Raw genomic sequence first — 27,486 nt, forward strand, 5'->3', positions numbered from 1 at the left:
TTTGATTTCTGGAAATGGACTATAAGAAGGAGAGCTTGAGACCCCCAAAATTGTCAACTGTCAAGCAGCCAGTTGGGCAGTGCGAGGGGAAGAAACTTTGCACAAATGGTACTTGTGACCAGGACTGGGGTCCAGGTTTGCTAGTCTCCCATTTGGGTGAGAGGACATCACCTAGGGAATCTAGGACTACCTGCCCTGCAAGCCAGGAGCACTCGCACCTGCCAGCTTACCAGGACCAGTGAGCCCCGTGAGGGAGAGGAGAGCACTGGAGAGGGCGAAGTCCAGTTGGTATGTCTTGACAACTGAATCCCTGTTGCAAGGTATAGGGAGATGGCTGATGGGTAGTTTCCTGCATGCAGGGAAAAGTAAGAGATCCCCATATGCCAGAGTAGGGCGGGTGTGAAGTAAACTGTCACTGTTGCTGCACCAAATGGATCATTGGCCAGATGGGGCAACTGTTAAATTTGCTGCTGTGCCGACCGGTCCGTAGTCCATGTGTGGTACCAAGTCAGAGACCTGTATCCCACCATGAAGATTGCTGCTGTGCCGATTTATCAGGCCGCTGCCAGTGTGCAGAGGAGGAACAATGACCCAATATGGAACAGGAGGCCACCGGGACTAGGCAAGGATTGTGGTCTGGTTGAGACCATCAACGGACAAAGGAGGGGCTTGTGGTGACTCAAGGATGGAAGGGGGGCCCAAGCCATGACTAGGGATCAGGACTGTCGCACCCCCCAACTGCATCGAGTATCTCAAGAAACTTACTAAGCATTGGAAGAGCATCAAGAATCCCTGACCGCTGCAGGTGTATCGACCAGAGCTCTATCGCGGTTGACCCTAAACTTTGACTTTGTCCTGTTCAAGTATAACCAGATGTAACAAGTTGGTGGCATATGTTTTTAAGCACTAGAAAGTGTTTATTCTTTCAAAAATCATATCTCTATTTCCCTATATTGGATTTGTGTAGTTTTGCTGTCATTTTAATCGTAAAAATATTTCCAATGTTTTTAAATTGGTTGTGGATTTGTATTGTATGTTGTGTCTTACTTATTTAATGTATTAGGGTTTTTAAATGCTTTACACACCTGTCTCCTAAGATAAGCCTGCCTGCTCATTTCCAGCTGCTAAGGGTTGGGCAATGGAATAATTTATTGAGCCCTTGTCTGGACCTTATATTGCATTGGTGGCCTTATTGTTACTGATAGGTGCATACCGACCCCTACTAATATTCCACCTTTCAACACATCGGTAAACCAAATATCTCGCCAACATAACACTGTCTGACTGTAGCTTTTGATGTACTCAAGATGTACTTTGAGAGAGAATCAGGGTGTTAACCGATATGACATATACAATAACTCAAAAAGCATAACAGTGTGTACAGATTAAGGAAAAACAACAAAGGGAAATTATGTAAAATAACACATAAACGTTTTCAATAGAAGCCAACTGTTGTATTTGATGTGTCCTGCTGGACACAGTCTAGTGTTTCTGCCAGTCACTCCCTCGAGGGCTGGCCCACACACACACACCCTCACCCATCCAACACGGGCGTCACCAGTCGGGTGACCCCGCGAATAAAAGAGCCTGAGTGCACATGCTCGTGGCTAGTTTCCAGTACCCTACTGAGGTGTCTGTGTCAATCATTTACCAGCATGTGGGCCTAGGGCCCACAATACAACAATGGCGACTAGAGGGTCTGACCCTGCTTGTTTGCTAGACACTGTTCTTCCCCTCCTCGTGGGAGAAAGGAGGGCCATATTGTAATGCACCCTGCACATGCTGCCAGCACCTGTGGCATGACCGGGCAAGAAGGCCGCATAGCCTTAACATGACGGTTTTCCGCTGATCGCGCCACTGTCTTGACCAAACCTGAGGGGGGAGAGAAGAGGCTGTTCATTACCAACAGTCTGGTGCCCAGCGTCCGTCATTCTGCTGCGAGGGGGAGTGCGCTAGTGAGAGGCGCGAAGAAGCTCTTAGAGAGCTGTCAGCAGGACGCTGATAAGGCTGGCGCCCCGATCCCTCTAGGTACGACCGGGCTTTCACCATGTCATGCTCCATCTGAGAAACGCTACTGTCTGTTCCGGCGTGGGGAGAGAAGTGGCTCACCTAAAGGGTGTGCGCGAAACAACAGTGAGGCTGGCACACAATGCAAAAGGAGGACAGGAGACGCTGGCAGATAAGAGACTGGTAGCGGTAATTAACTGTGGCACCCTGTGAGCACGGGGAGGACAGAGGCTGGCCCCTGCACTGAATGCCCCATACCTGCCTGCCATCAGAGCAAAGAAAAGGGACATTTTCCGGCAGCAGCCACGCCAGGATCAGAGCACCGAATTCACACAGCAAGCAGCGCTGAAGCATTGTGGCCCACCTACCATCACTGCCTGTATCCTCTCCGAGGCCCTTACCAATGCTGTTTGCCCCATGCCTGAGTCTCCAGCACGGGTGAACTGTTGGAATAGCACCCACGGGCAGAGAAGAGTGGTGGCTGCAGCACCTCCTAGAGATGAGTCTTCACACCGCACCAAGTGAGTAACTCGAATACGGCGGCTCCAACCGGGGCTACTCTTGTGGAGGTCGAGTAGCCCTGCCGCATCTGCATGGGGTGTCCCCCTCAACCATCCTCAAACCGATGAGCCACGATTAAAGTGAGCTGTCACCATGGCACCCACAGCAACATAGGAAGGAAAGGCCCCATGCCCAATCTTCACACGAGGACAAAGCTTTGCCATTCCGAGGAGCCAGTGCGACCGGAGTCCTGCTGAGCTAGGCGGTGCTCTTGGCTAGGCACCAGAATACCCCTAATCCTGCATACGGCCTGCAAGGAGGAACGCTACGAGCCACCCACTGTCATTACAGACCAGCATGGCTGCAACCAAGGTTTTCAACGATCATCCCAGCAGTATCCCCAAAGCACCGGCGAGAAGCCACGAGCGCCTACAGCATGAGGAAAGTTCAAGGGCCAGCCGCACTGCATGGAGGCAAATGAGAAGCTTCACAACGTGAAAGCACACGCTGCCCATCGCAAAGTAACGTTAAAATCAAACCAGCAGTGAAGGTCCCTACCTGCCAGCCGGTGAATTTTCCCTCCTCTCGCACTGCCAGTCCTGTGGCCGTCAACGCTCTGACTGAGGCCCTGTTTTTCTGCTCGCAACATCTCGAGGTTTCCTGAAGCAACTCGCCTGGTGTGTGCACCTGCAATGCCATCTAGTGATCAATGGTAGTACTGCACGCAACATAAATAGACTCGAGGCATAACTATGCCCAGCAATAAATACCATGCTCCTGCAAGGCCAGCCACCCTGCATACAGACCTGAAATGGAGCTGTAATGCTAGTGAGGGGAATGGTAATTCCATGGTCAAATCTGGCTTAGGGACACAGAGATAATGCACAGCTGCAACAGAGTGGAGCAAGAAGAATACTATGCCCAGCAACACCACCGGTGCCCTTTTTTCAGCACTCAAAAGGAAGACTTGCATGAGGCCCAGCACCTTTCATGGTGCCCAAAGACAATGCCAGGAGAGCACATAAATAATGCATGCCTTGAAAAAGTAGTGATGGCATATTCATAGTGAGTGACTGGAAGTCACTAAGGAGAATTAAGGGACTAACTAGAGCAGATGCCTGAAGCTGCAATTACACCCCCTGTACAAGTTCTGCCACAGACTAGAGCCACTACATTAAAAGGAGAGTGGTGGAGGAGCACCTACTGGTCGTCAGTTGCAGGAAGCACAAGAGAGGAACAGCCACCACGTTGAAAACACGAGACAGACTGAGCGTCTACTCACTGGTGCGCACAGATAGTGAATTACTACATGGAGGAATATGTGCCAGCCAGCTCCCCCAGTACTGTCTAGAAGAATTTCATATGGAGTTACCATCCCTGCCAAGCATGCAGAAAACAGGGCAGGATCCAACGTCATGACAGCGCAGCCTCAAGGTGCGAGAGCAGTGCTTTTGAGCGAAGAGTAGGCGGAAGGGAGATTACCCACCATCTGCAAAGCACCGAGGAGATCCCAGAGGAGAGGCCTGAACACAGGAAGGAGAGAGATCGTGGTCACCCTACCTGCACCAACATCACCCAGCAGTGGGCCAGAGAGCATTCAGGGAGTGCCTTCCAATACTGCCTTAAGACTGTGGTGTGCATCGGTCCGTTACACGCATGAAAAGATCCCCGCTCTCCTAGTGGCAGGCTGCCAAACCGCAAAAGAGAAGGGAGACACTTACCTCCCACAGCGATTCTAAGTTACAGCCGGAATACTTCATCAAGGAGAAGAAGGGTATGGAAGGCGCTACAGAACGGATCCATCAAGTGCACCTACCTCCACTGCTGTCCCTGAAATGGCTGATGCACCTGAGAAGACGACAAGTCCTATTTGACAGGACCAGACTTGTGAGTGGTCCGTGACGCGAGAAGATGCGAAGTCCAAAGAACACAATGGAGTGAGCAGGTGGTCCCTGTGAGATTGCGTGGCCCTTTTGCCACATTTTAGAGCATGTACAGAAGAAACATGCATTGCATGGCCTTTCGCCACATTTCAGAGCAGGTGTAGAAGCGACCTGCATTGCGTGGCCTTTTGCCACATTTCAGAGCATGTACAGACGGAACATGCATTGCGTGGCCTTTCGCCACTCTTCACAGATAGAAGAAAAGGAGTGGAGGGATAAGAGGGCGACTATCCTATCCCAGGAAAGCAGACGACAACAGGTGCGCAGTAGAAGTCAACAAAAGGGGACCAGAGGAGTACTCGTACCATCACCTGAATGCACCTTCTAAGATATGACAGCCACTGGGGTGCGGTGACGTCATTCTTCACAGTGACCATCCAGCCACCTGTCATCGGCTGCTTAAAGGAAAGGGCATCCCTGTTTGCTTACACACATGCCAAATAAGAAGAGCTGCACCAAGTGTCCGACGAGTATCATGACTGCAAAGATTTGCCAGTCACCCCTACTTACTGCCAGCCATCACCACCTGTTGTACAAGTCGTTTCATGGCGGCCACTCCATCATTTATCATGTGCATCACTACCATCCCTGGAGCATCATCAAGTACCATGACAAGTCCTGCACCATTGCTATACAGAGCGACGATCTGAAGAGACAGTGACCATTTGTTTACCTGGCGTACATCCTGATCCTGGTAGCGAGAGCATGTTCTAACCAGGACACATCCACCCCTGAAGTTTGCACAAGTGACTAGGTGGTGGCTCCGAAGTCAGAGCCCATATGCAGTCCCGTAGCAACTCATCCAAGGGGCCTCCCCAAGGGTGATAGATGGACTTTACGTTGCCCCACCAATGGATTCCAGGAGGTAGCCAGGCCATACAACCGAGACGTCAGCCGGTCACAGAATGCCAACACTGTCATCAAAGGGATCAAGTGACATCATCGTCCGGTGTTTACAATCGACTCCACCTACACTCCTAATGCACCTATTTTGAACTATAAGACACTAATTGCCTCACAGCAAGAGTACGCTGGACTGACGAACATCACATAGGTGGACTATCACTCAATTGACGCCAAGCTGAAAGGTTCGGACTTCATCAGCACCGTGTTCGTGTCCAGATATGCCTGGTTAAAGTATGGACATGTGCCAAGATGTCCGGGTGCTCCCAGCTGCACCTGTCCACCACTGACCTGCGAACTACATCTCTGAACTGTGAGATTTCAGTTATTTTTAGTTGTGTTCTCATTCCTTTCCATAGGTTGGACTCTTGTTTGTTGTTTTTCGTTTTAATAAAATTTGGGAGGAATGTTGTGTCCTGCTGGACACAGTCTAGTGTTTCTGCCAGCCACTCCTTCGAGGGCTGGCCCACACACACCCCCTCACCCATCCAACACGGGCATCACCAGTCCGGTGACCTCGCGAATAAAAGAGCCTGAGTGCACGTGCTCGTGGCTAGTTTCCAGTACCCTACTGAGGTGTCTGTGTCAATCATTTACCAGCATGTGGACCTAGGGCCCACAATACAACAGTATCCAATAAGATGGATGTCTCTGGAACTCAACAATGCACTAAAGCCACAGTTACAAAGTCAGATGTTTCTCACTTTAAGTAGATTCAGGTGTAATGGAAGCAAATAGGAGTAGGACGCCTGCAAGCATATGGTTGTGTTATGCTTGGAGGGGGTTGCCTCACTCAAAGAACTGACTTCTGAGTTAGACAATTTAAGTGAGCTTGCTAGTATTCGGTGGTGCCAGTCTTGAAGATGACTATGACAAGGGCTACACAATGTGACAGGTGATGTGGTTGAATTGATCTGTGGGGTGATTGCAGCAATAAAAAAGAATTGGTGTGTCTTTAAGCATTTGTGGTGACCAAGAAATTTCCCAAAAGATGGTGGCTCATCATCTCAATACTCCTCTGGATCACTTGAAGTTTTTTGGGGTGAGGCTTTACCTCTGATGATGTTGCAAGTTGTAGGTCAGAATAGCACAAACAATAGCATTGTCTGACACAAATAGTGTGACCTAAACATGGTGTGCAAAAATATTGCTCCATTGGATGCAGATTTTCTATTAATAACTCCAACATGGTAAACTATTTGTAAACCTATATTCAGGACACTATATTTTTCTCAGACGAGATTTAGACCACGATATTCTGGACTATACCGATGCTGAGCAAGTCTTGATGTCGGGCAAGTCTTTGAAAACAGTGCATAGTAATCCCAAGAACTGTGCATTTCTATGCATTGTATGCACAAAGAAGGTATCAAGCGCATATTTGTATGAAGTTATGATTATATTTTATGCTGTGCCATCTCTATGCACTGATAATCGCTTTGATCAAAAAAGTTTTGACTTACAACCCTTGTTCGGGAAAGTACTTCTCAATAATTGTCCTTCACAAAATCAATCATTTTTCATTCCCCTTCTCCTCTAGTTCTGTTCTTTGTTGAATAAATCATACAGTATTTTGCATCATTTGAATAAAAAGTATGTGCTCCCTTTAGAACAAGGAGTATTTGTTCAAAACCATTCAACATTACTAATATATTGCAAATAACATATGAATCATTGTTGGTAGCAGGAGGGACGAATTCTATTTCTCACTCAGAGATAATAATTCTCTGACGTGACCGAGCTTCGGTAACATTTATGGGGACATTTTCTTTCAGCCATTCAGATGATGAAAGCACTTAAGAGCAGAGGAGATGAGTTGTTGGGAACTAATGAATCTTGTGAATCTAAAAGTGGAGAGAGAGGTGGGGAGCAAGAGTCTGATTCTGAATAACAGGACAGTAAGGCTATTACAACTTCACCATGAAGCTGAGGGTGTTAATTCACCAGAGGAAGGAACAAAAACAGCCTGAAACCACATGAAGTCGACAATAGACATGCAGTTGAGGCCTTTGCTTCTATTTGTCACAGAACACTGTTTAGAACAGAAGCAGGCTCCTCCTAAAAGGATAGGCACATCAATGGGCTTTCTGCACATGATTTTGAAATAAAGGTGGATGTATTAAATGTGAGGCCTCAGTAACCCATCTCACCTGTGCAGTGCAGGTTCACCCCATTTTCTCTGTGTGCCTAATCTCCATTTTGAAATCCACATAACTTTTCAAAAGAAAGAAAGAAATGCGTGATTCTGATGTTGTCCTCAGAATTTTCAAAATATGCCTTATTATGAACCAGACCCAATGTGTGAAGAATTAAAACACACACTGCTGCATTACCAAACTCAGTTCATCTGCACACATATGAATACAACAATGTTTTTTAATTTGGTTTTCAGACTGCTTGCTCTTGCAAAATGCGTAACCAACCCGAAAAGGTCATAGATTAGCAGGAAACATCGCTCTGAAACATTGTGTACTAGCTCCCCCACTTTTGCAAACATGAAGAAATTTAAGGTCTGATGTATGAGGGTTTTTTTTAGATGAAAAACGGTCTGATTCTTCGAATCAGGCAGTTTGCAACCTGAAAAAGGCATTTTTCTATGTACCAAACCCTATGTTGTGATTCTAGAACCTATTACAGAATCGCAAAATGGGTTAGTGATTCAGTATTAGGAAGAGGTGTATTAAGGATATCCCTTTCTAATAGCAACTCGCAGTGGTATGTGCTCATGTTTCTTGACCAAAATGTGGTCGCAAAACATTTGCATTTTACCGCTACTTCAAATAGGTGATAACCCATCTGCAAATGGGAAGGTTGTAAAAACGTTTTTTAGGAGCTGGCAGTGGTCCCACGGACCCTTGCCTACTCTTGAAAAATGAAAAAAACTTTTCATGTTTGTTTTTGAAACACATCCCAATTTCCTTTAAGGAAAAATGGCTGCATTTAAAGAAAAACATTGCTTTATTTAAAAGCAATCACAGACATGGTGATCTGCTAACCCAAGCAGGCCACCATCGCTGTGATTTTAACGATTCTCAATAGGTTGCAAATTGTGACATACCTCATGAATATTAATGAGGGAGGTCCATTTGTGACCCACTGGGAATCACAAACATTGTAAAACACACTGTAGTACATCGCTGTTTGCGATTACCTAACAGAGAATCGCAAAAATGTGCTTTTAGGTAATCGCACACACAAATTTATGTACATCTGGCCCTTGATTTGTAAGCATTAACCCGATTTGGTATTGACTGGAACACCAGTGCCATGACATTTGACACTACTTGAAAAGCAGTGTAACTTGGCCAGTATGCTTTAGAATTTGACATAGTCTGACATTGACATAATATACAACAAGTGACATTTCAGAATAGCTCGAATTTCACTGCTAATGATGGAACGATGTGAGGATGGGCTGTAATCCTGTCTGGTAATGTGCTATTCAGAATATCTGGTCATTTCTCCATTCCAGAACTGAGCAAAGAGCAAATTAAATTACTTGATGTACTTTATTGACAAAAAACATGATAAAATCATACAGAGTGGCAGTCGAATGTAGCAGAGAATCCTTGCTCAATAGTGCAGAATGTTATCTCGTTTACATTCGCTAGATATGAAAAATTCATATTGTTTGCAAACAGCATGCTAGCAGTAAAACATGATGTTTGCCATCTGATCTCATACAATTCTATTTGAAAAAATAGAATTTTGACACAAAGGTCCTGATGACGAGTAAATCGATAATTATTGCATCCGATAAAAATGTGACACTGAGACCGGCATTTAATAGGACCTGCAGAGTTTGGTGCAGTATGCACCAAAATCCTCATGTCATTCCCCAAAAGAGTAGTAATAGGTAATAATTATCTCATCCGATAAATTCCGAACGGCTCACATGCAGATTTTGGAGCTTAGGGTCCCAAAATCCACATGTACATGTATTTACTGTTTTTTTTCCCAGGTAATGTACCATAGCTTTCACCAGCCGAAGATTACCTGGGAAAATTGTGCGGCATTGGTAACTACCACAAAACTCACGGGCGTATTTACAAGCGGATTTCACCACCAGGACATCACTTTTGCTGATGTTCCGGTTACGAAAAGCCCTGCTCCATATTTAATAAATGGAATTGAGCCACTATTTGTGGCTTAATGCTGCTTTGTAACTATGATACCCTTTCACTCAATTTCTGCGTGAAAGGGGTGTGCAATGTGTGCTGCTGTGGGCGTTCCAGCCCAAAACCCATTGCTTTTTTACGTTGACTCAGATTAACAAGTATATGTAAATCTAAGGCAACACACCAAATACACCATGAAAAAACAAGTGTTAGAGTGGAGCAACAAGAAGAAATACTTCTATTTCTCCTCGTTTTTGCTTTTCCTATGTGTGCTGCATTGTGCAGCACACACAGAAAGAGCACAACACCATTAATGATTGTTTATGTGCAGAAAGGTGTCCTTTCCTGCACATAAATAATCATTAATTAATGGTGATTCGCTACTTCTAGGTGTGCTGCACAATGCAGCACACATAGAAGTAGCACATTTCCATTATTGATTTTTTATGTGCAAGAAGGGACATCTTCCTGCACATAAACAATCGTCCTTGCAACACAGGCACCCTTGTACTATGGTGCAAGGGTGTCTGTGTTGGCGCTAGGCAGCTATTTATTGAGCCTGTGCTAGGGCAAACGCAGGGATGCGCCTATACTTCCAAATACAACGCATTCCTGCGTTTTGGAAATTGCGCAGTGCGTCGCTGCTATATTTGGTGCACCGCCATGGTGCCCCATTTCCTTGGCGTATGCCCCATAATTCCACTTTGTACAGGGATTGAAGAAGAACAGGCCACCCATAATCAGGGTGGAAAAGTACAGTCTTTATCACACTCAGTAAACATCTGATAGAGCGCTTGACGCTCTTAAATTTCTTAGGGTACATTATATTCATGTACGAACTACACTCGCATATATTCTATTGTTTTGCTGTAATTTGTCTTATTAGAATGAAGTTTATATCTTCATATTAAAATCAGTAGAATGAAATTTTTACAAGACTGATCAGGATTTCGCACGTGTTTAGAGAAATTATGTAATCATGCATTTACATTATGAATATTAGGTAAAATAAATGTATCCACTGTTTATAAATGATTCATATCGAGGCTTGTGTAACGGGTTCACATATTAAAGAACGTTCTTAGGTTAGTCAATTGTAGGCCTAACTTTCCCTGTTTTTAAGTTTCAGTTCTCCTCGTTTGCTCACAAGTTGGCTGTTAATTAAAATGTTTGCATGTGTAGAAGGTTTTCTTCCACCCCTACTGCAGGTGCAGGAATTCAACCTCGTTATTTTGGATTTAAGAAGATAGATGGGAGGAGAGGAATGTCTATGAAGAACTTGAACAGAGAGAAGGGAGGACACCTTCCGTGCCTGGTGAAACCTGGGAACCAAGGTCGTCGGAGAAGACTTTGAATTAATTGGAGTCTGTGGACAGTTACTCAAGGAAGGTGTTCACAGAATAGCTTACCATGTGACCTGTTAGGGGTGTAACTTTGTCCTTTTGTATTAGGCATAGGGACAGATTTGCAGGACTTCTACTTTTGACTGAGGAAAGGGAGCATCTTAGAACAAGCGCCGTAGATTCACGCTACTTGACCCATTTAACGTGAGTGCGCCTCTTAGGAAGTCAACACATGCTGACACCTTTGAGGGAAATTCTTCTGGGACACTAGGAAGGGATGCAACTTCAGAAGTAGAGTAGGGACAGATCATTCTTTATTTTCGGAAATACAAATGAAAAGGGATTTGGATGCAGTGTCTATAATCAGTTGTGTTCTGATTCTGGAATTCATTGTTCTGTGCCTATTGTGCCGATTGAAATATATTTGTAGATTGGGCTCTGTATTACTATTCATGTATCTTCATACTCTGATTTTCAGGTGTGTCTATATTCTGTTATTTTTGGCTTTGTAATAAATTAACAAAAGCTGAATCCAGAGTCTGTGGTCCTTTAGCCAGACGGGGAGGGGAAATGTATAATTGGTAACTTGTTTCCTCCCCTCTACACTTCTATAGCAGGCAATAAAGACAATCGGCCAGGGGGTCCTAAGTAAATCTAGGATATGGAATCTGGCCCCATCAATTGGTAGCAGAAACGGATAGTTGCCTCCAGAGGTGAGGGGAGAACCCAGGTAAATCTAGAGCAGGATTAGACCCATAGATTCCAAGATAGAGCCCTATGATTGAGAACAGAGCACGGCGAGCATTGACAGAGGTTGGCGGAAATTGACGGTGCGGCTGATTGGATTGTGGTGAATTGATTGTGTGATGTTTTGCGGAGTTGGATTGATAGTTGAGTGAACGTGAGTCTATTGGTTTACTGGTCTGAACATGTGCGGATCAGGAGGTTTTTGGAAAGCGGACTCAAGTGAAGTCAAAGATCCCGGGATAGCTTTGTACTCTAATTTTCTAATCATTGATGTGGGTGTCGTGGAGCGCTATTGACGGCTCACTTGGAATAGGGAACTTTGTGTGAGTGGATCTAATAGAGTTGCATGGGGAAAACCTCAGGTGCCAGGGGTGGACTACAGCAATTCAAGTGACAGACGCAGTTCGTGGGTCACGGAGTGTGAATGTTCTTTAGAGAGAGTATACTATCGATCTCTTAGACGGCAGACAATTACTTGGTTTTATGTAACTGTAATTTAAGCTTTTGGATAAACAGTTACTTGGTTGTGCAAATGTGAGAGCGAATGTACATGCAAAGAGAGGACGGTGACGTCAGAGTGCACCACGCTGTGGTAAGCCGGTCAGTGTAACGCTGTGCTTGGATTGGAACGTGCTTAGCAAAATTTGGAAAGAAAAATAGTGTTTTGTAAAAATTACATTCAAAATTAGATGTTTCAAGGTATTGCGAGATTTATGTAGGAGAGATTCAGGTGTGGTGACTCGGGTAGGGGAAGAAGCCCCACCAGAGGATACCCCGGCACATTACATGGCAACAGATGTAGGAAGGAGAATTGGCTTTTCCACGTTATGGGTCATTTTGATTGGATGTGTTGTATCAATTAAGGGGAGTGATGTCTTCATTAAAGCCTCCAGCTAGACCCAAACAATTTGAGGTATTAGATGCATGGATGTGAGCAGCACAAGCTAGGCGGAGAGAAAACTCCCAGGGAGGAATGAGAAAAGCAAAGAAGTCCTAAAAAATTTTTCAAAATAAATATCAGGATGCCAGGCAGATGCTCAGTTGAAGAGGTGGAGGGTTGATACCATTTAGTGACAAAGATTGTACCCACTGTTGGTACAAGGAGCTGGTGCACGAACAGGAAATACAGAGAATGACAGGGACACAGATGATAGCTTGTTAGACACACTATCACATCGCACCACTTGCATTTGCAACCTCTTTGCTCAGAGATTCAATCTCACATGCCACTTCTAACAAGACCCAAAGGCCCTTATTTATTATTTGGCAGATATAGGACTTCCACCAAAATGTGGCAGATGTCCAGTCTGTCGAATTATGCATATGTTTGTCAATTGCAGTGTAAATACTTAGAGGGAACATCTGTCACTTTGAGCCTGATGCCCTGGACCACTCAACTCTAACTAAAGCCATATATCCTTGCAACAGACATTTTTTTTTCTTTTGTTAGCAATTTAAAAAAAATATATATATTATTTTAAACAATCAATCTTAAAAAATAGACAGAAAATTGTTCACTTATGTAAGCACACATGCAATTATGCCTTCGGCTGGAAACAGTTATTTATCCACGCACATGGATATTATGCCTTCCTCTGCACAGATACAAGGTTAGGAATCTACTCAGTATGTCTAGAAATTATCTCTCGATATCAATCTTCCTGTATTTTTCACCATCACCGATGTGGTCAGAGTTTGTCAAACAATACATACAAGAACTCACTTCCAATGTCAGGCCGCAGCTTTTTGTCGTATTCCCTCATCAGCTTGTTTAGAATTAAGGTTGCGTCTGTGTCTTGAGTTTTTGGGGCCAGCACCCATTTTTGGTTAAACGCTAAATCTTCATATTCATCATCCTCGATTTTTCTTGAGCTGCAATGAAAAAATACATAGACGCCCAGTTATTTTGTGCACTCATTTATTTCCTGACTGTCAGTGTAAACATTATAGAGTATAAACTGGAAGGGTTTGCAGGGGATTAGTGATGTCATGGTGGAGGAGGTGAAGGAAACAGACAAAGGACAGATCTGGAAGGCATGGACCAAAATACACATGTTTTAATTTCACATAGCTTGCTCTGTTCTTTATTTCCCTCCTTCTGACATCCCACATCAAGCAACATCTTCTGTGTTGCACTTTTCTTCCCTCCATCTCTCAGAATGGCAACAACCGCCAGCATCCTGTACCGGCCATTGGGAATGACAGCCACAAGAACAGCTTCTAGATAATACCGGATTTAGGAGTTGGCATCGTCGTTTAACGAAATCTGCTTTAATACTGTGATAAGCTGGTTTACAGGGAAAGCACATTAATTATTTAACTGGTCAAAGAAAATAATTGAATTTCCGCTGGCTGTGCAGTAGACTTGTACTTGTGGGCACACAGCATGTAGGAGCTTTGGTTTGGCTGATTGATTGTCATATGGTTTTGGATTCTGTCGATTGATGAAATGCCAAAGACTAGAATCACCTCTGATATCAGAACCAGCTCTTTCTTCATGTGGGGTGATTCCAAGAGTGCCTAACCAGCATGAGTGGTCTGCAAGATGAAGTACATATATCTGTTTCAATAAGCGTTTATGAAGAAATAAGCAGAATTTCAAATGTTGTCTAAATGTCCCGTTTTTTTATAATTTCACCTGAAAGTGAAGAGCTGATCCTGGGATAGGTGCATGTGCAGATGAGCCCCTGTCTCCCTGCCACACGCTACTGGACCAGTTAATGGTGAGTCATTTCTAGGTTATAGGGAGTTGAAGTTTCCAAGAGGCATACCTGTTGATCCGGGCAGTAACATAGAAACACATGGTGTGAGAAGTAGTATGTGTTATTGAATACTGACAAACTAGAAACAAATATATTTGATGTAACTCACTCAAGTTCACTCAAAGAAGAAAGAGAAGTGCCATCTGCCTGAATAGAGGAAACCAAATCCTAGAGCGCAAGACTTAAAACAACCTTAAATTAACTTTGAAAACCTTCCAGGAATGATGCACTTTCCCTTTAACCTCCTTAGGTAGAAAAATCGAAATTAACTGTACCAACACCATGATACACTCCTACACACTACACAAAACTTTGCTCTCCTTCCGTGTACCAGTCGTCCCCATGAGATGCTTACTGCGATACTGTCAGAATGCAGAGCTCACATGCAGTGACCCTTCATTATTCTCTAGTAGGATACCCTAATATATATCTCTCCACTAGACCATGTGAACAAACCAATCTATAAATAGATCTACTTCTCCATGCTACTTGCCTCCACCTGCACAGAATCATTAAGCAACCTCTAACCTTAGTTGATGGCTCACCATCCATCCATGTCATGGATTCTTCTCTACTTACAGGGCATCCCTGGGCTATCAGGGACAGTACCCTGGAAACTACCGGGCTATATTGAGCCTAATATACATGACTACTGGGACAAGTGGCCATCCTTCATTTCTCCAAGTTCATTAGAGAAATTCATATTCACAGTCCATGTAAGTCTAGATGCTGACCTTTCCACAACAGCAAAGCTTTGGTTCAGGAGATACTTCAACCATAAATGAGGGCTGGAAAACAGCAACGTTGAAGGGCTTTTCTTTCTGCACCTATCCATGAACTTCAAATGTATGGACTGTTCCAGCCTCCAGCAATGCTGGAACACTACAGTGCTCTCACTGTGCCACTGGATCAAAGCTACACCAGACAGTAGAGCCTCAATCAGGGCGAAATTGGTCTTGGGTTGTTTATGTTCAGATCCGAGGAGAACCTGGCCTGGCAGTTCGAGCTGGATCAGGGTCTAGACTGATTTGAATAATGCTGAGTTCAATCTGAGGTGGAATAGTGTGCAAAATATCAAAGGACTGAGATGCGACTCCGAGTAATAATCAGTGTGTGAGATTACTTCAAACCTTCCTTCCATCACCTTTTTGTATACTTCAGTGTGATGCCCTAAGCGTGACAGGTATTATGCCCAAAAGTGGTTCCCATGTTCAAAGTACCACTGGAGCAATGCTACACACGATTGAAGAGCACCAATCAGGCGAAACTGATCATAGGCTATTTGTGTTATAGTTAAGGGAGGACTTGTACTGGCAGTTCGGGCTGGACTGTTCCTATTGGAGCAGGGGCATGATTGATTTAAGTATGGCTGTGTCCAAACTAAGGTGGCAGATTCTGGACAGCTTTGTTACGGAGTGGCCTTTATACCAGCAAGATGTAATATGTTGGCTTTAGAACATGTTTGCATTCTTGGCATATTGTATACCCTTTTGGCATTATTGTGATCAACACTAGAATAATGATAGCCCCAGCATACTGTGGGCCTTAGGGTGGCTGCCCTTGGCATGAAGGCATTTCTTATTTCTTTTGAGACAACGATTCCTCAATACAGTTCAACATGCTGGTGACTGTTAAATCTCATATTAATGTGCCAGAAGTATCCACCTAACTTGGGTTATCTCAGTGTCAACCTAGAGCCTTGTTCTTTGGTAAAGTCAACCCAGAGAACTTATTTTCTCTCATCAGTAAAATAAAACCTTCTGACAATGACCTACTGACTAGGCTGTCTACTAACCTCCTTTAAACAGGTCTTTGAATCATTTATTAATACTTTTATAAATCGCCTCCCCAAGAGATAACTTTTCAGTGAATGTGCAAACAGGCAACCATAACTACCTAATTGAAAAAGCTAATTTCAACAGCTTTGATCACAACAATTATGAACCTCCTGCTGCACAATCAACAAGGCTCACCTGACAGATGATAGTTTTCCAATTTCAAATGCAAATAACCCAGCACAATGTTTCAACCTCTCTAAAAACAAGGCTTCAGTCTTAAACAATGTTTGGACACAGCTTTTTACAAGTAATTGGCAACATCTTTAAACACGTCTGAACTGTCTAGATCTCTCTTGGGCCCTTGATATCAATGACCATCATAGTCTGCTTAGCAGGTTGGGGCTTAGGTGAATTCCTCATTTTCTAGTAAACTTAACTTTAGAACTTAACTGGGTCTTTTCTCTTTCCTGCCAATGATAAGTGTGAAGTACTTTAGGAATACCCCATTGCCCCAACTTTTCAATATTTACAACCATCTTCGTTTGACATCTTGTAGTTAATTCAAGTCTCATTGGCCACAAAGGTTTTAGTAACATATCCTATCTCTTTGCATTCGATAAGGATATGGACAATTGCATTCCACCAATTCTCAGAAGCACAGTTTTAGGGTTCAATTGTTAACAGCGCAGAATAAACTACACAAATCCCTGAATCTGGGAATAACCAAACATCTTGTCAAGATGTTGAAGATAACATAAAATAGAGATTATGCTGGCAGTAAGACAGAGATAGTATGATGACGTTTCCAAAGACAGAAAAATCTTCACTAGCTAAAAATGGAAAATAGATTCAATTAATTATCTTTGTGTCCTGCGCCAATAGGTTTATGGTTCAAGACTCCAATATGTAACAGGAAAATGCCTCCTAACTCCTGAGCTTAAACAATAAATATGATTGAACAAGGGGCTCTTTTATTCAACTTCCTTCCATTTCACCACCATGGGAAGCCTCATGTTCAATTAGCTTTATTCAATGTTCACAATGGAAAGCATGAAAGCATACTAAAAACTTACAATATCAATACATTATGGGTAAACCAATGTTACACAATTGGGTATAAAAACAGTTAAAACAATTTATTATATCATCAAGTCCGTTTGGCATACAGTGGAGGAAATTCTCTCAACACAGCAGGTTCCTTCAAAATTGTCAGATTTTTCCTTAGATAAATCACAGACCGCAAGTAATTGAATATTGTGCAACAATCGGTGAAGTGGATAATGGTTGCAAGAACAGGGGAGCAAGATGACATTTTTTTAACTTTAAGTCATGTAAAATAGATATAAAGAAGTATTAAAACATGTCAACTATAAAAGCAGTACATTTATTCTTCTATGAAAACTAATGCATTATGGCATACATCCAACTAGCAGTGCTTAATGATGAGCCATTGTATGAATACATCACTATTAGCCTATGATTATGAAGTGCAATCCTGTATTCAATCCTTGTATTGTACAAACAGAGACTATAAAGAGGCAACCTAAAAGGCTAAAATGAGATGAGCTGTGAGAGCTTTGGACTGTAAAACATATAAATGTATTCTTGTATGAGAGCCGAGGATCGCAGCATACAAAGAAATACAAACTTCAATGTTGCTCATCATCAAAATAAGTGTGTTTGAAGTTCAAAGTTGGATATGCGAGCATAATTTGCATATTGAACTTCGAAATTGGTCCAGGTACTTTTTACTGATCTTGCATGCATATTACCGTAAGATCTAAAGTGCTGTATGTTTTTTTCAATTTCCTCTTAGATTGTTACTTGTCAAGCTGGATTGCTTATCCAATTTAATAGTTAGAACTCGAACAGAAATAGGAGGCATATGGATAAGAATGTTCATAACATTATGTTTTTGAAATCTGTCCATTACATTTCCATGTGACTCTTTAGAAAGGAGCTTATGGGGGTTTGCTCAATTTTTCCAACTCCTTAGCTGCGAGGGTCAAATAAATCACTGCCATGCAGGCCAGTAGGACTGGAATCCCTCCCAATAGCTTAATTACAGCTGGTTGACATGATCCTATATGTAGCAGTCTTAAAGATGGATGTAGGGGATCCTTCCTGAGTGATAATAAGGCCAGCCGGATACACAACAAATGAAGCAATGTTTTCTTGCTATATCCTCAAAGTTGACACTCCATGGTTGGCCAAGACTGTTTCCATGCAGGGTTAAGTCCTTTAAAGGAAAAACACCCAGCCTAATTAACATCAGGTTGTGCTTCTCAGACTCAGAAAAATGTGTGGACAGGTGTGGCTGAGGGCCCCAAACTGTGTATGAGGGCAAAACCACCCATGTGTGGTGTTTACTCAGCAAAGTGCCTTTATCTGTGAGGAATGATTGACACTTGGCTGCTTTATTAATTACTCGTTTAAAAACAGCATATTCCATTGACATGCGCCAAGCCTCTTCTGATTGCAGTTCTGCTATTGCCTGTTGTAGTATGTGGAACACAGATTTATTAGCATGAGCCTGCTTTTCTATTTCAAGCCAGTACCGATGGGGTAAAGTATTTTCATCTGCTGCCCTCCTCCTCCAGTAGAATTTTTTGAGGGGGCCATGTCTAACCAGGCCCTGGTATTGCAGGCCCAACTCAAGCCTGATCTGAGCTTGCAAAATGTCTTGGGATCGCAAACAAATTTTTAAAAAGGCTTGATTGTAAGGTGTTCAAACTCGCTGCATCTTTGCCTTTCAGTAATTCTGAGCCATACTCAAAGGAGGGGATGAATTTCACTCCCACAGCCTGCAAATGGTGGTTTGTGGAGCAGCTTCTTATCTTTTGGTGCAGGGTTTTGAATGCAAATGTCAATTTGTTTGCTGTTACAAGCCTAGATAACGAATGCTGTTTAAAATTCAGGTGACAATCTAGATACACTCCCAGGTATTTATACGTTGCAACCAATTCGAGGGCATTTCCACTTGCCCACCAAGTAAATCTGGGCTGTTTGTTGTTACATGGGCTCTTAAAACATACAACTTTCGTTTTATTGTATTTAAATCCCAGACACAGATTTGAAGTATAGCCCAGTAATTGGTCAATCAACCGCTGCAGCCATATTTGGATTTTACTGAGAAAAACAATATCATCGGCATATTCAAAGCTTCTGGTTTGTTCTTTAACCAGCCTAGGTGGATCTCCGTGCACTAACGGTAGGTGGTTGCCAAATCGGCTGTATTGATGTTAAAAAGGCAGTATGCAAGAACGCATCCTTGTTTTAAGCCAATATTAGTGGCAATGATTTGTCTATCTCCTAGCTTTTTTTGTACGCATGTGTTTTAGTTAATATTAATGACTGCCTCTAAATGTTTTGTTGGCACTCCCCATTGTGCCATCTTTTTCCATAAACTGGCCCTAGGGACTTTTTAAGTTAATGAAACAAGCGTATAATTTTCTTGTTTAATGATTACTTGCTTGGCTAAAACAGTAACTGTTGATAAATTAGTTAAGGTACCCATTCCTGCTCTGAAGCCCGTCTGGATTTTGGGGACTATGTTTGTACAAGTAACTGAGTCTTCTAATTCAAGCAACAGATTTGAGGTATAAATCTTGGTTTCAACATCGATTAAAGCAATTCATCTATAATATTTAGGGTTTGAACGCTTCTCTGATTTATACAGCGGAGGAAAATGCTGCCTCATCAAGATTTCGCAATAACACTTGTTTGCAGAGTATAGTTGAACAGGGAGGTTAAATGTGATGACCAAAATCTGGACTTCGTTTTGAATAGAGCATTTGAGAGGCCATTTGGCCCTGTTGCCCCCTCGGGCCTGAGCCTTTTAATGGTTTGAACCACCTGCTTTAGATCAATTTGTTAGTGGTTCGCCTCAGACATTTTCTAATCTGGTTGAACCACACAAGGCTCTGCGGATTCTGATGGAAAACTGACCTGATCTGCTTGATGATAAGCGGTGGCAATGTGGGTTGTCCATACAGCTTCCGTCATGTCAGTATTGCAATGCTGATTACTGCTGTTGTCCAATTTGTTTATTTCTGCCCAAAGTGTTTGTAATTCTTTTGCTGACATGCATGTGCAATGTGATCCAAATGCCCCCGCTATCCTTGGCTTTTGCCACGCTGATGTTTTTTGTAAGCATGTTTCATTCTGACAGTGTTGGTGATTGTGTCTTGACTTGGTTGATTTCAATGCAAACATGCGTTTCTGAGCTCCCTATTCAAGTTTTTTTATGGATCTTAATTTTGACGTGAACCATTCTTTCCTATTCTGGTGTATGGCTAGTTTGGTTGGGGGCTTGATCGAAAATGTCATGATAAGGGTCTCATCGAGGACCTCCCAAGCCGGTATGGGGGTCGTCCTGTCTTTGAGGATTGGTGAATCCTGACTGAGGCGAGTGGTAATGAAGTCAATGATTGCCTCTATCATCTCCCCCTTCCAGTTAAGGTGACTTAGATTGACAATTTGCAACTGAGAGCGGAATTCAGACTTCTAAAGCATGAACACCAAGGTGAAGATTTGGGTGAAGTGGTCGCTGTCTGATCTTCCTTTTATATTGAAATTTGTGATTCCCTTGAACAAGTCGAGGTCAACCAAGGTGAAACCTATTGTAGATCATGCCCTATCGGTCACTCTTATGAAGGCAGCTGGATGATCCATTGGACAGCATCCAATAAGTGTTAAAAGGCCCAAAGCCTCAAGCATAGAAATGCATTTTTTGGCAGACAAGTCACACCTTGTTTGAATACCAAGCTTGTCATGGAATTGGCCTGGGATTTTGACTTCTGAACCCTGTAGTAAGTTCATATTGAAATTGCCCAACAACATTATACTGGTGTGTGGATATGTGGACTTCAAGCATTTGAGTGTCCTGATCCGGGACTGGATTTATTTCCACTTTGTGCTTTTTAACTGGATGTATATAAAGATTCAGGACTATCAGTGTGAAGTGGGGGGCTGCTTTGAGCCGGTCCTTGCCTCTTTGATTGCTGTATTGTGATATTCCTTAAATCCAACGACAGATTTATGTGACAACTGCCAGGTTTTTCTTGTAATAACAGAACCTCATGTCCTCGAAAAAATCATTCTCACCCACCTTACTACTTAAACTGCTCACATCCCAAGAACATATTTTACAAGGATAGGCCTGTGGTAGTGAGCCTAAAGGCCTCCCTCATGCCTCTCTGTTGCATCTACTACTGAGGTGCCAATCTTGCCAGTACTTCTTAAAGGTGCCTGTCTGGTGTGTTGCCGACATATGCCTGGTTATATGCTATCCTTCCTTAACTACTATGGGGTGATCTGGGCCAATCGCCTCTTTCAGCATGTTTGTCATTGGTTTTGGATGTAACAGCAGCCTTGACTAATGTATTGGTTCAACCTTCTTCATTTTGATACCCCCTGCTACAACAGTATCCCTATGCAGTCATACTTGGCCGTGATGGTTTCTTCTGACCAGGTAGTGAGTGTTATATCATTCCCTGGTGTTCGGGATTTGGTCTAAACTTGATTGTTTCTATTTCTGGACCTAATGTGATTTAGGCCCTGCAGTGCTTCAAGCAACCTTAGTATTACCCTTCGGTTTAAAATGTCATGAAAACTCCTCGATTTATAATATGGAATCAACTCAATCTTTGCGCCTTCCTGAATTATGGAGCCCTGCACCTGTCTTCAGTGCCCCTTTGTGTCACTGCTGATGCCTCTGTCAGCTGTGCATGAATTTTTGTAGCATGTGTCAACTCAGCCCGAGGGAGGAGAGTTCTTTGGTGGTCTGTGTGTGGGGCTTCCCCAATGACCCTTCTTGGTGATTTTCTTCCCCCAACTAATGGGCATGTCCATTCAAAGGTACAGGCCTCTCAGTGGGTAGAGGCCTTTTGGCATATTAGAGATCCTTGATGCGTGATACTTTGATTTGCTGAGATCTGACCGAGGAAACCGCTCCAATGCATTGTTCATTGCTAACGTGTGTTAGCGGAAGCCTTCTGAAGGGATAGTTGAGGTGCAGGCATACTGTGGGTTATATGCTTGACCGGTTCTGTGGGCTGTTCTATGGTCGGTTTCTTGTCACTATTGATGCTATGGACTTGCGTTTGTACAGGTATGATGTGTTCGACCAGGTGTATGACTGGCTTCTTGTCGGTAATATTGGCTTGTATTTGCATGGGTATAATCTTGGTGCGTACTTTTCTCCCCTTGCCTTTCCTGTCTTTCCTCACTTGTTTAAGTTCCCTCTTTGTGAGGGAAACTTGTAGACTTGTGCTTGGTGAGACTTCTGCTGGTTTTTATGTTGGAGCTGTGTTAACAAAATATTTGCTGGACAATTCAGTTGTATCGATCTTATTTGTAAGGTGGAATCTATTTCTGACTCCATCTGCTAGGGAATAGGAGTATGAGCTCCTATTAGCTTACTCTTGCAACAGCACTGTATGCTGTCAATGTGTTGATTGCCAGGGCAAGTCAACTCAGAGATGCAGAGCACCCAGACCCATGACAATGTATGGTGCGTAATGTAAGTGCTTTCTTGTTGTCCTCTATTCTTCTCCATTCACTCACGTTGTTGCTCAATAGTCAATTTTACCATCATAAACAGAATACCACAAAATAGTGATTTTCATTCTTTCACAGAGCAAAAAATATGGAATAGTATGATACATATGTGCACCTACATTTAATATGTGCTAAAACAAATATTAATAAGGGCCATTAGGTAAACTTGGTCTAATTGCTCAAATCACATCTAGGGGACATAAAAACAAACTTTGCTAGTCATGTTATGCAGGGGAATTAGACCACTTTATTAGCTAAGAGTTAGGCAAAGGTCTGGAAAACCAACTTATGAACGCGTGTATAAATGACTGACAACTGTGAAACTGCTGTTTTAAGAATTCATGTATTTATTCGAGATATTGTAGAGTGCTTCATTTCGCCTTTCAGATATTTCAGAGTGCTGCAACATTTTGAGGATCTGAATTAAGCTTCGAAGTGAGCTCTGAAGTAACACAATAACCATCAGGGACCATCTTACATAAAGCGCCCTGGAAGTGCAATGGGCATGTGTGATATTACAGAAGGATCCACCTGTAATACAGATAGTGTTGGTGCACATGTAGCGTTGGCGCTATCCTAAAGGGAAATTCCCTCATTTGCATAGGGATGTGGACCCCTGTGCACCACAAAGAGGTGACACACGGTCAGTGCTGTGTACCTCCTGACTGTGCCCTCTCGGGGGGGGGGGGGGAGGGACGTTGAAGGGGTGTACCATGACCTCCACAGACACCTTCTGCAGGTTAGCGCAGTCAGTCATCGAACCTGTGTAGAGGGTTATCACTGTTCTCCAAAGTGCAGGGCAGGTGCCACCTTCCCTGTGAAAGACAGATCAGCTGTTTAGATCGACCAGTACGTCTTTCACTAATGCGCTACCCCCAGGGCTTGTGCCCAGTTGCCTCGGGGGTCAGCAAATTATCAGTAATCTGGACCACTCCCTGTTTGCGTCTAGTAACCATCTTAAAGGTGCACCACAGCCCAAGCATGGGATAGTGAACATTTACAGTAATACAGCCCCAGGTAGTTTCCAAGGTTTGTAGTAACCCATTTATAGACATGTTAAAAGAATGACAACTCTGATAATACTTTTTGGGTCGCAAAGACCATTAATGGATCACTGTCTTTTGTTTTGTTTTCCATTGCATTCTTTTGTATTCACTGCAGTGCAGTTCACAAGTCCCCATGACAAAAACCCACTAAAGTAGAACTCTTTACACAGAAAGATTTTTTGACTTGGAGGACGAAACAGCTAATGCGATAAAGAGGCAGAAATGTCAACATATACGACAAATAGAGATGTGAACTCGGGCAGATTTGTACCACCCATTGGTAATAGTTCAGAAACCAATGCATATAAATCTTACAAAAAATGAAACCACAACAGGGAATCTCTTTCCACTTTCTGTCATCCCATTTCAAACTCTTCTAAGTAATAGCCCCATGAATCTGTGACCGAAAGGCCTCTGTATTTCTTTAACACATGTTTATGCACCAATGCGCAAGGGCACCAAGTGCAAACTAACTGCGAATTAATGTGCTGTGTTGATTTTCAAGTGATCTGCAATAGGTGGCGAGCAATGCCATTTACTTTTACCACTGTGGTATTGAAAGTCAGCTTTTAAGTTTTAATCTTGGTTGCTTGTTTGTTATCAATCTAATGCTAAAGAACATTTGATGAGTTTATACATCTTATTCAATGAGTCAGCTAACTAACAAATGAGCATTAGTGAAGGTCATGCAAAACAACTGCCCTCAGTTCACCTGAGGCAGCATTTCACCTCAATCCTCCACAGGCATGTACAAATAAGGCCTTATTTAGAGTTTGGCAGATGGAATACTCCGTCACACACCTGGCAGATATCCCGTCTGCTGTATTGCATCTGCATTATAGCCTATTGCACTTGTAATGAGACGGAGAGGCTATACGTACTGATTTGACGAAGTATACAGGGTCGAACTGGGACAGAAAATAGGCCCTGGCAACAAAGTAAAAGTGGCTTCCATTAGCGAACCAGACAGCTAAAAAATTGACCTAGTTTTACAAATAGGGCATTTGTGGATTTGTAAAGACTCATTTTATAGGTGTTGTTCAAGGTCTGGGAGACTGCATGCATTTGTACTCACGCCAGGCAATGTTTGTGGTAGTAGCAGGGAAATCAGCAGTATAAACCGCCCCATCAGACAATAAAGCAGGCCCACAAACCTCTAAAAAATAGACCCACACATTGACCTAAGGGACTAACCCTTCGGGCACTGCCTGATTGTGTATCATTTGCATTGTTTCTGTGAGCTTGTGCTAAATTTTCGTCAGGAACACTCCATATTTAAAACATAATACACATAATTAAAACGTGATATAATAGCATAATTTTGGAAATTTCACGTAAATAAGCATCATGTCAAATTATTAAAAATATGCAAGATTATGAGGGTGTAATGGAAATTTTGCCTAGGCCTAGAGAAAGCATGTTTTATAGGGAAACAAACAGGTGAGAAAATTAGTATTAATTTATCTAAGTCATGAGGTACCCCTTTTAAACAACATGAGATGATGTAATGCTCATAGTGGCTTAAAAAGGGCTCTGTCACACCAAGAGTCTCTTGATGCTAGGAAGGAGTCCTAATTGCTCAGTGTAGACCAGGGGTAATCCCTGAATTACCTATTAAAAATCTATGTGTTTATATTTTTGGGGAAAGGAGAAGGGATTGGATTATTACTATTTACCAGACTAGAGTTCTAGTGAGAGGGGTTTGGAAAGAGAAGGATCCACCAACAGTTCTTGATTTCTTTTTTTGAAGAATGTTAAGCAGTATTAGATTTGAAGTCAGGAGTGGTCAGCCCATTAGGGCTGAGGGGCCACGCCCCTCCACGTTTCGCCCCTCATGAACAGTATCTGTCAGGCTTCAGTAAGGTCAGCCTGCAAGACACTGTTCACGTTCAGTTCAAGCAGCCAGTAGCCAGACATGCGCATTTAGCGCAGGCTCATGGCTGCCTGAGCTGAACTTTGCTGGGCTGAGGAGGTCACAGTTTCTGTGGGCATGACGTCCTCAGCTTAGCAAAGGTCCAAACGTCCCTGAGACCCTCCCCTCAGTGACAAGGGGTGGCGTCACTGATTGCCTTGCACCAGGGCGCTTCAGTTTTAAGCCCTGAAGCGCCCACAGTTGAGTGTCAATCAGTGACACTTCATGAGAGAGTGGGCTGGGGTCAGCAGTCTCACTGACCCCATCCAACTCTGTGATGAAAATGGGACTGCTGCCGTCCCTCATTGGCTGACCTTAGGACAGCCAATGAGGGAAGGCTGCAGTCTCAAGCCTTCTGGTGAAGAGTGTTGTGAATGAATGTGTTTGTGTGTGTGCGTGCATACATGTATGTATCAATGTTTAGTGAAGAGTGTTGTGAATGAATGTGTTTGTGTGCGTGCATGCATGTATGTATGAATGTTTGGTGAAGAGTGTTGTGAATGAATGTGCTTTTGTGTGTGCGTGCGCGCGTGTGTGAATACATTGCGCTTTAAGTGTTATGTGTATGTGTGCGTGTGCGTAGAGTGTGTCCCGTTCGCCCCCCTCACTCCAAAACTTAACGGCTGCCACTGTTTGAAGTACTCTGGGGGGGAAATATCTAGATACTCTTCTAGATGAAAAACACTGAGTCAATTGAAGATGATGCGCTGGATTAGTCACAGTATCTTTTTTGAAGAATTTCTTTATTACCATTACAGACGATAAGTACAAAGTCACAAAAAGAGTGGCCTAGTAATAGCCGTGACCTACGAAAGTACTGGCACAGAGCACTGAAACTCCCCATGACAACTGAAGCTGACCTGAATGAATACTTCATGTTCTGACATTCACAATGGGCTCAAACCTGAAGGCGTTCCCCCACTCCATACTACTAAGACTTAACAACTCAGACTCATAAATATAAAGTCTAATATAGACAACTTGGCTATTCACTTGCAAATAGATCTAATATGGAGGTCAAGAGGGGATCGTTGACCTATAGCAACCAAACCTTAGGACTTGATGTTGGTTGCTGAAGGAAGGGAGGGGGAGATGGAAGAAGGATGGAAGAAGGGCATTCTTCTGTCAGTGACTGGCGGAGTCAGTTCCCCAGCCCTCTTGTTAGATGTTGTAGGCTTGAGAAGGATTTGCCAGTTTGGGAGTGCAATCTATGTGCACATCTAATTATTGCCTTGATCTGACAGGGGTAGGCAAGGGGTATTTTGCTTGTTTGGTGCAGTTAGGCTCACCTCTATCTAAGCCCTTTAGTTGTGAGGTGTGCATCATGCAAGGCGACAGGGGACTTACAAGAATGACTGTACAAGTCTACTACTGGGACCTACTCAAATGAAATTTTTCAGTTTCTTACTCGACTTTTTAAATGACTGTCTCAAAGCAGGATATCTTGTACATTTATGTGATACATTTCATTCCTCAGTAGAACCACTGGGCGTCTCAAATGCTGGAGTAGGCACATCTTCCTTGCTTCCAGTAAGTGTGCTAGCCACCTTCTCCAGTGGGAGGGGATGCCAGGAATAGAACTGATGTTGTGAAGAAGGGCCAATCCTGCTGATGCGGGCACTGATTGATCATTTAAGTCATTGAGAAGTTTCCATACATCTACCCAATAAAAGGTATTGTGACCTCATGACCACAAGACGTGCACAATGTTGTAATGAATATCAATACATTGCCAACATACCAATGTCCCATGTAAACCTGCCCTGTAGTGACAGTGTGACATCCAGTACCAATTATGTAAGATGTTGGAGTAGGTACATTTGATTATTGCCCCTGTAAAGCCCCTGGCATGTAATTCCATTGGG

The 27,486-nt window shown here is 43.2% G+C and overlaps 1 protein-coding gene across 1 annotated transcript in view; it reads right to left on the bottom strand.

Annotated features, from left to right (window-relative positions):
- Positions 1 to 27,486, bottom strand: part of LOC146805597 (gamma-aminobutyric acid receptor subunit gamma-3-like) — a 281,259-nt gene that overhangs the window by 142,056 nt on the left and 111,717 nt on the right. The window contains exon 2 of the mRNA XM_085620530.1: positions 13,286 to 13,434. Within this exon, the coding sequence (XP_085476656.1) occupies positions 13,286 to 13,434 (149 nt within the window). The remainder of the gene's footprint in view (positions 1 to 13,285; positions 13,435 to 27,486) is intronic.

The sequence above is a fragment of the Triturus cristatus genome, chromosome 8 (assembly GCF_964204655.1).
Source record: "Triturus cristatus chromosome 8, aTriCri1.1, whole genome shotgun sequence".
Taxonomy (NCBI): Eukaryota; Metazoa; Chordata; class Amphibia; order Caudata; family Salamandridae; genus Triturus; species Triturus cristatus.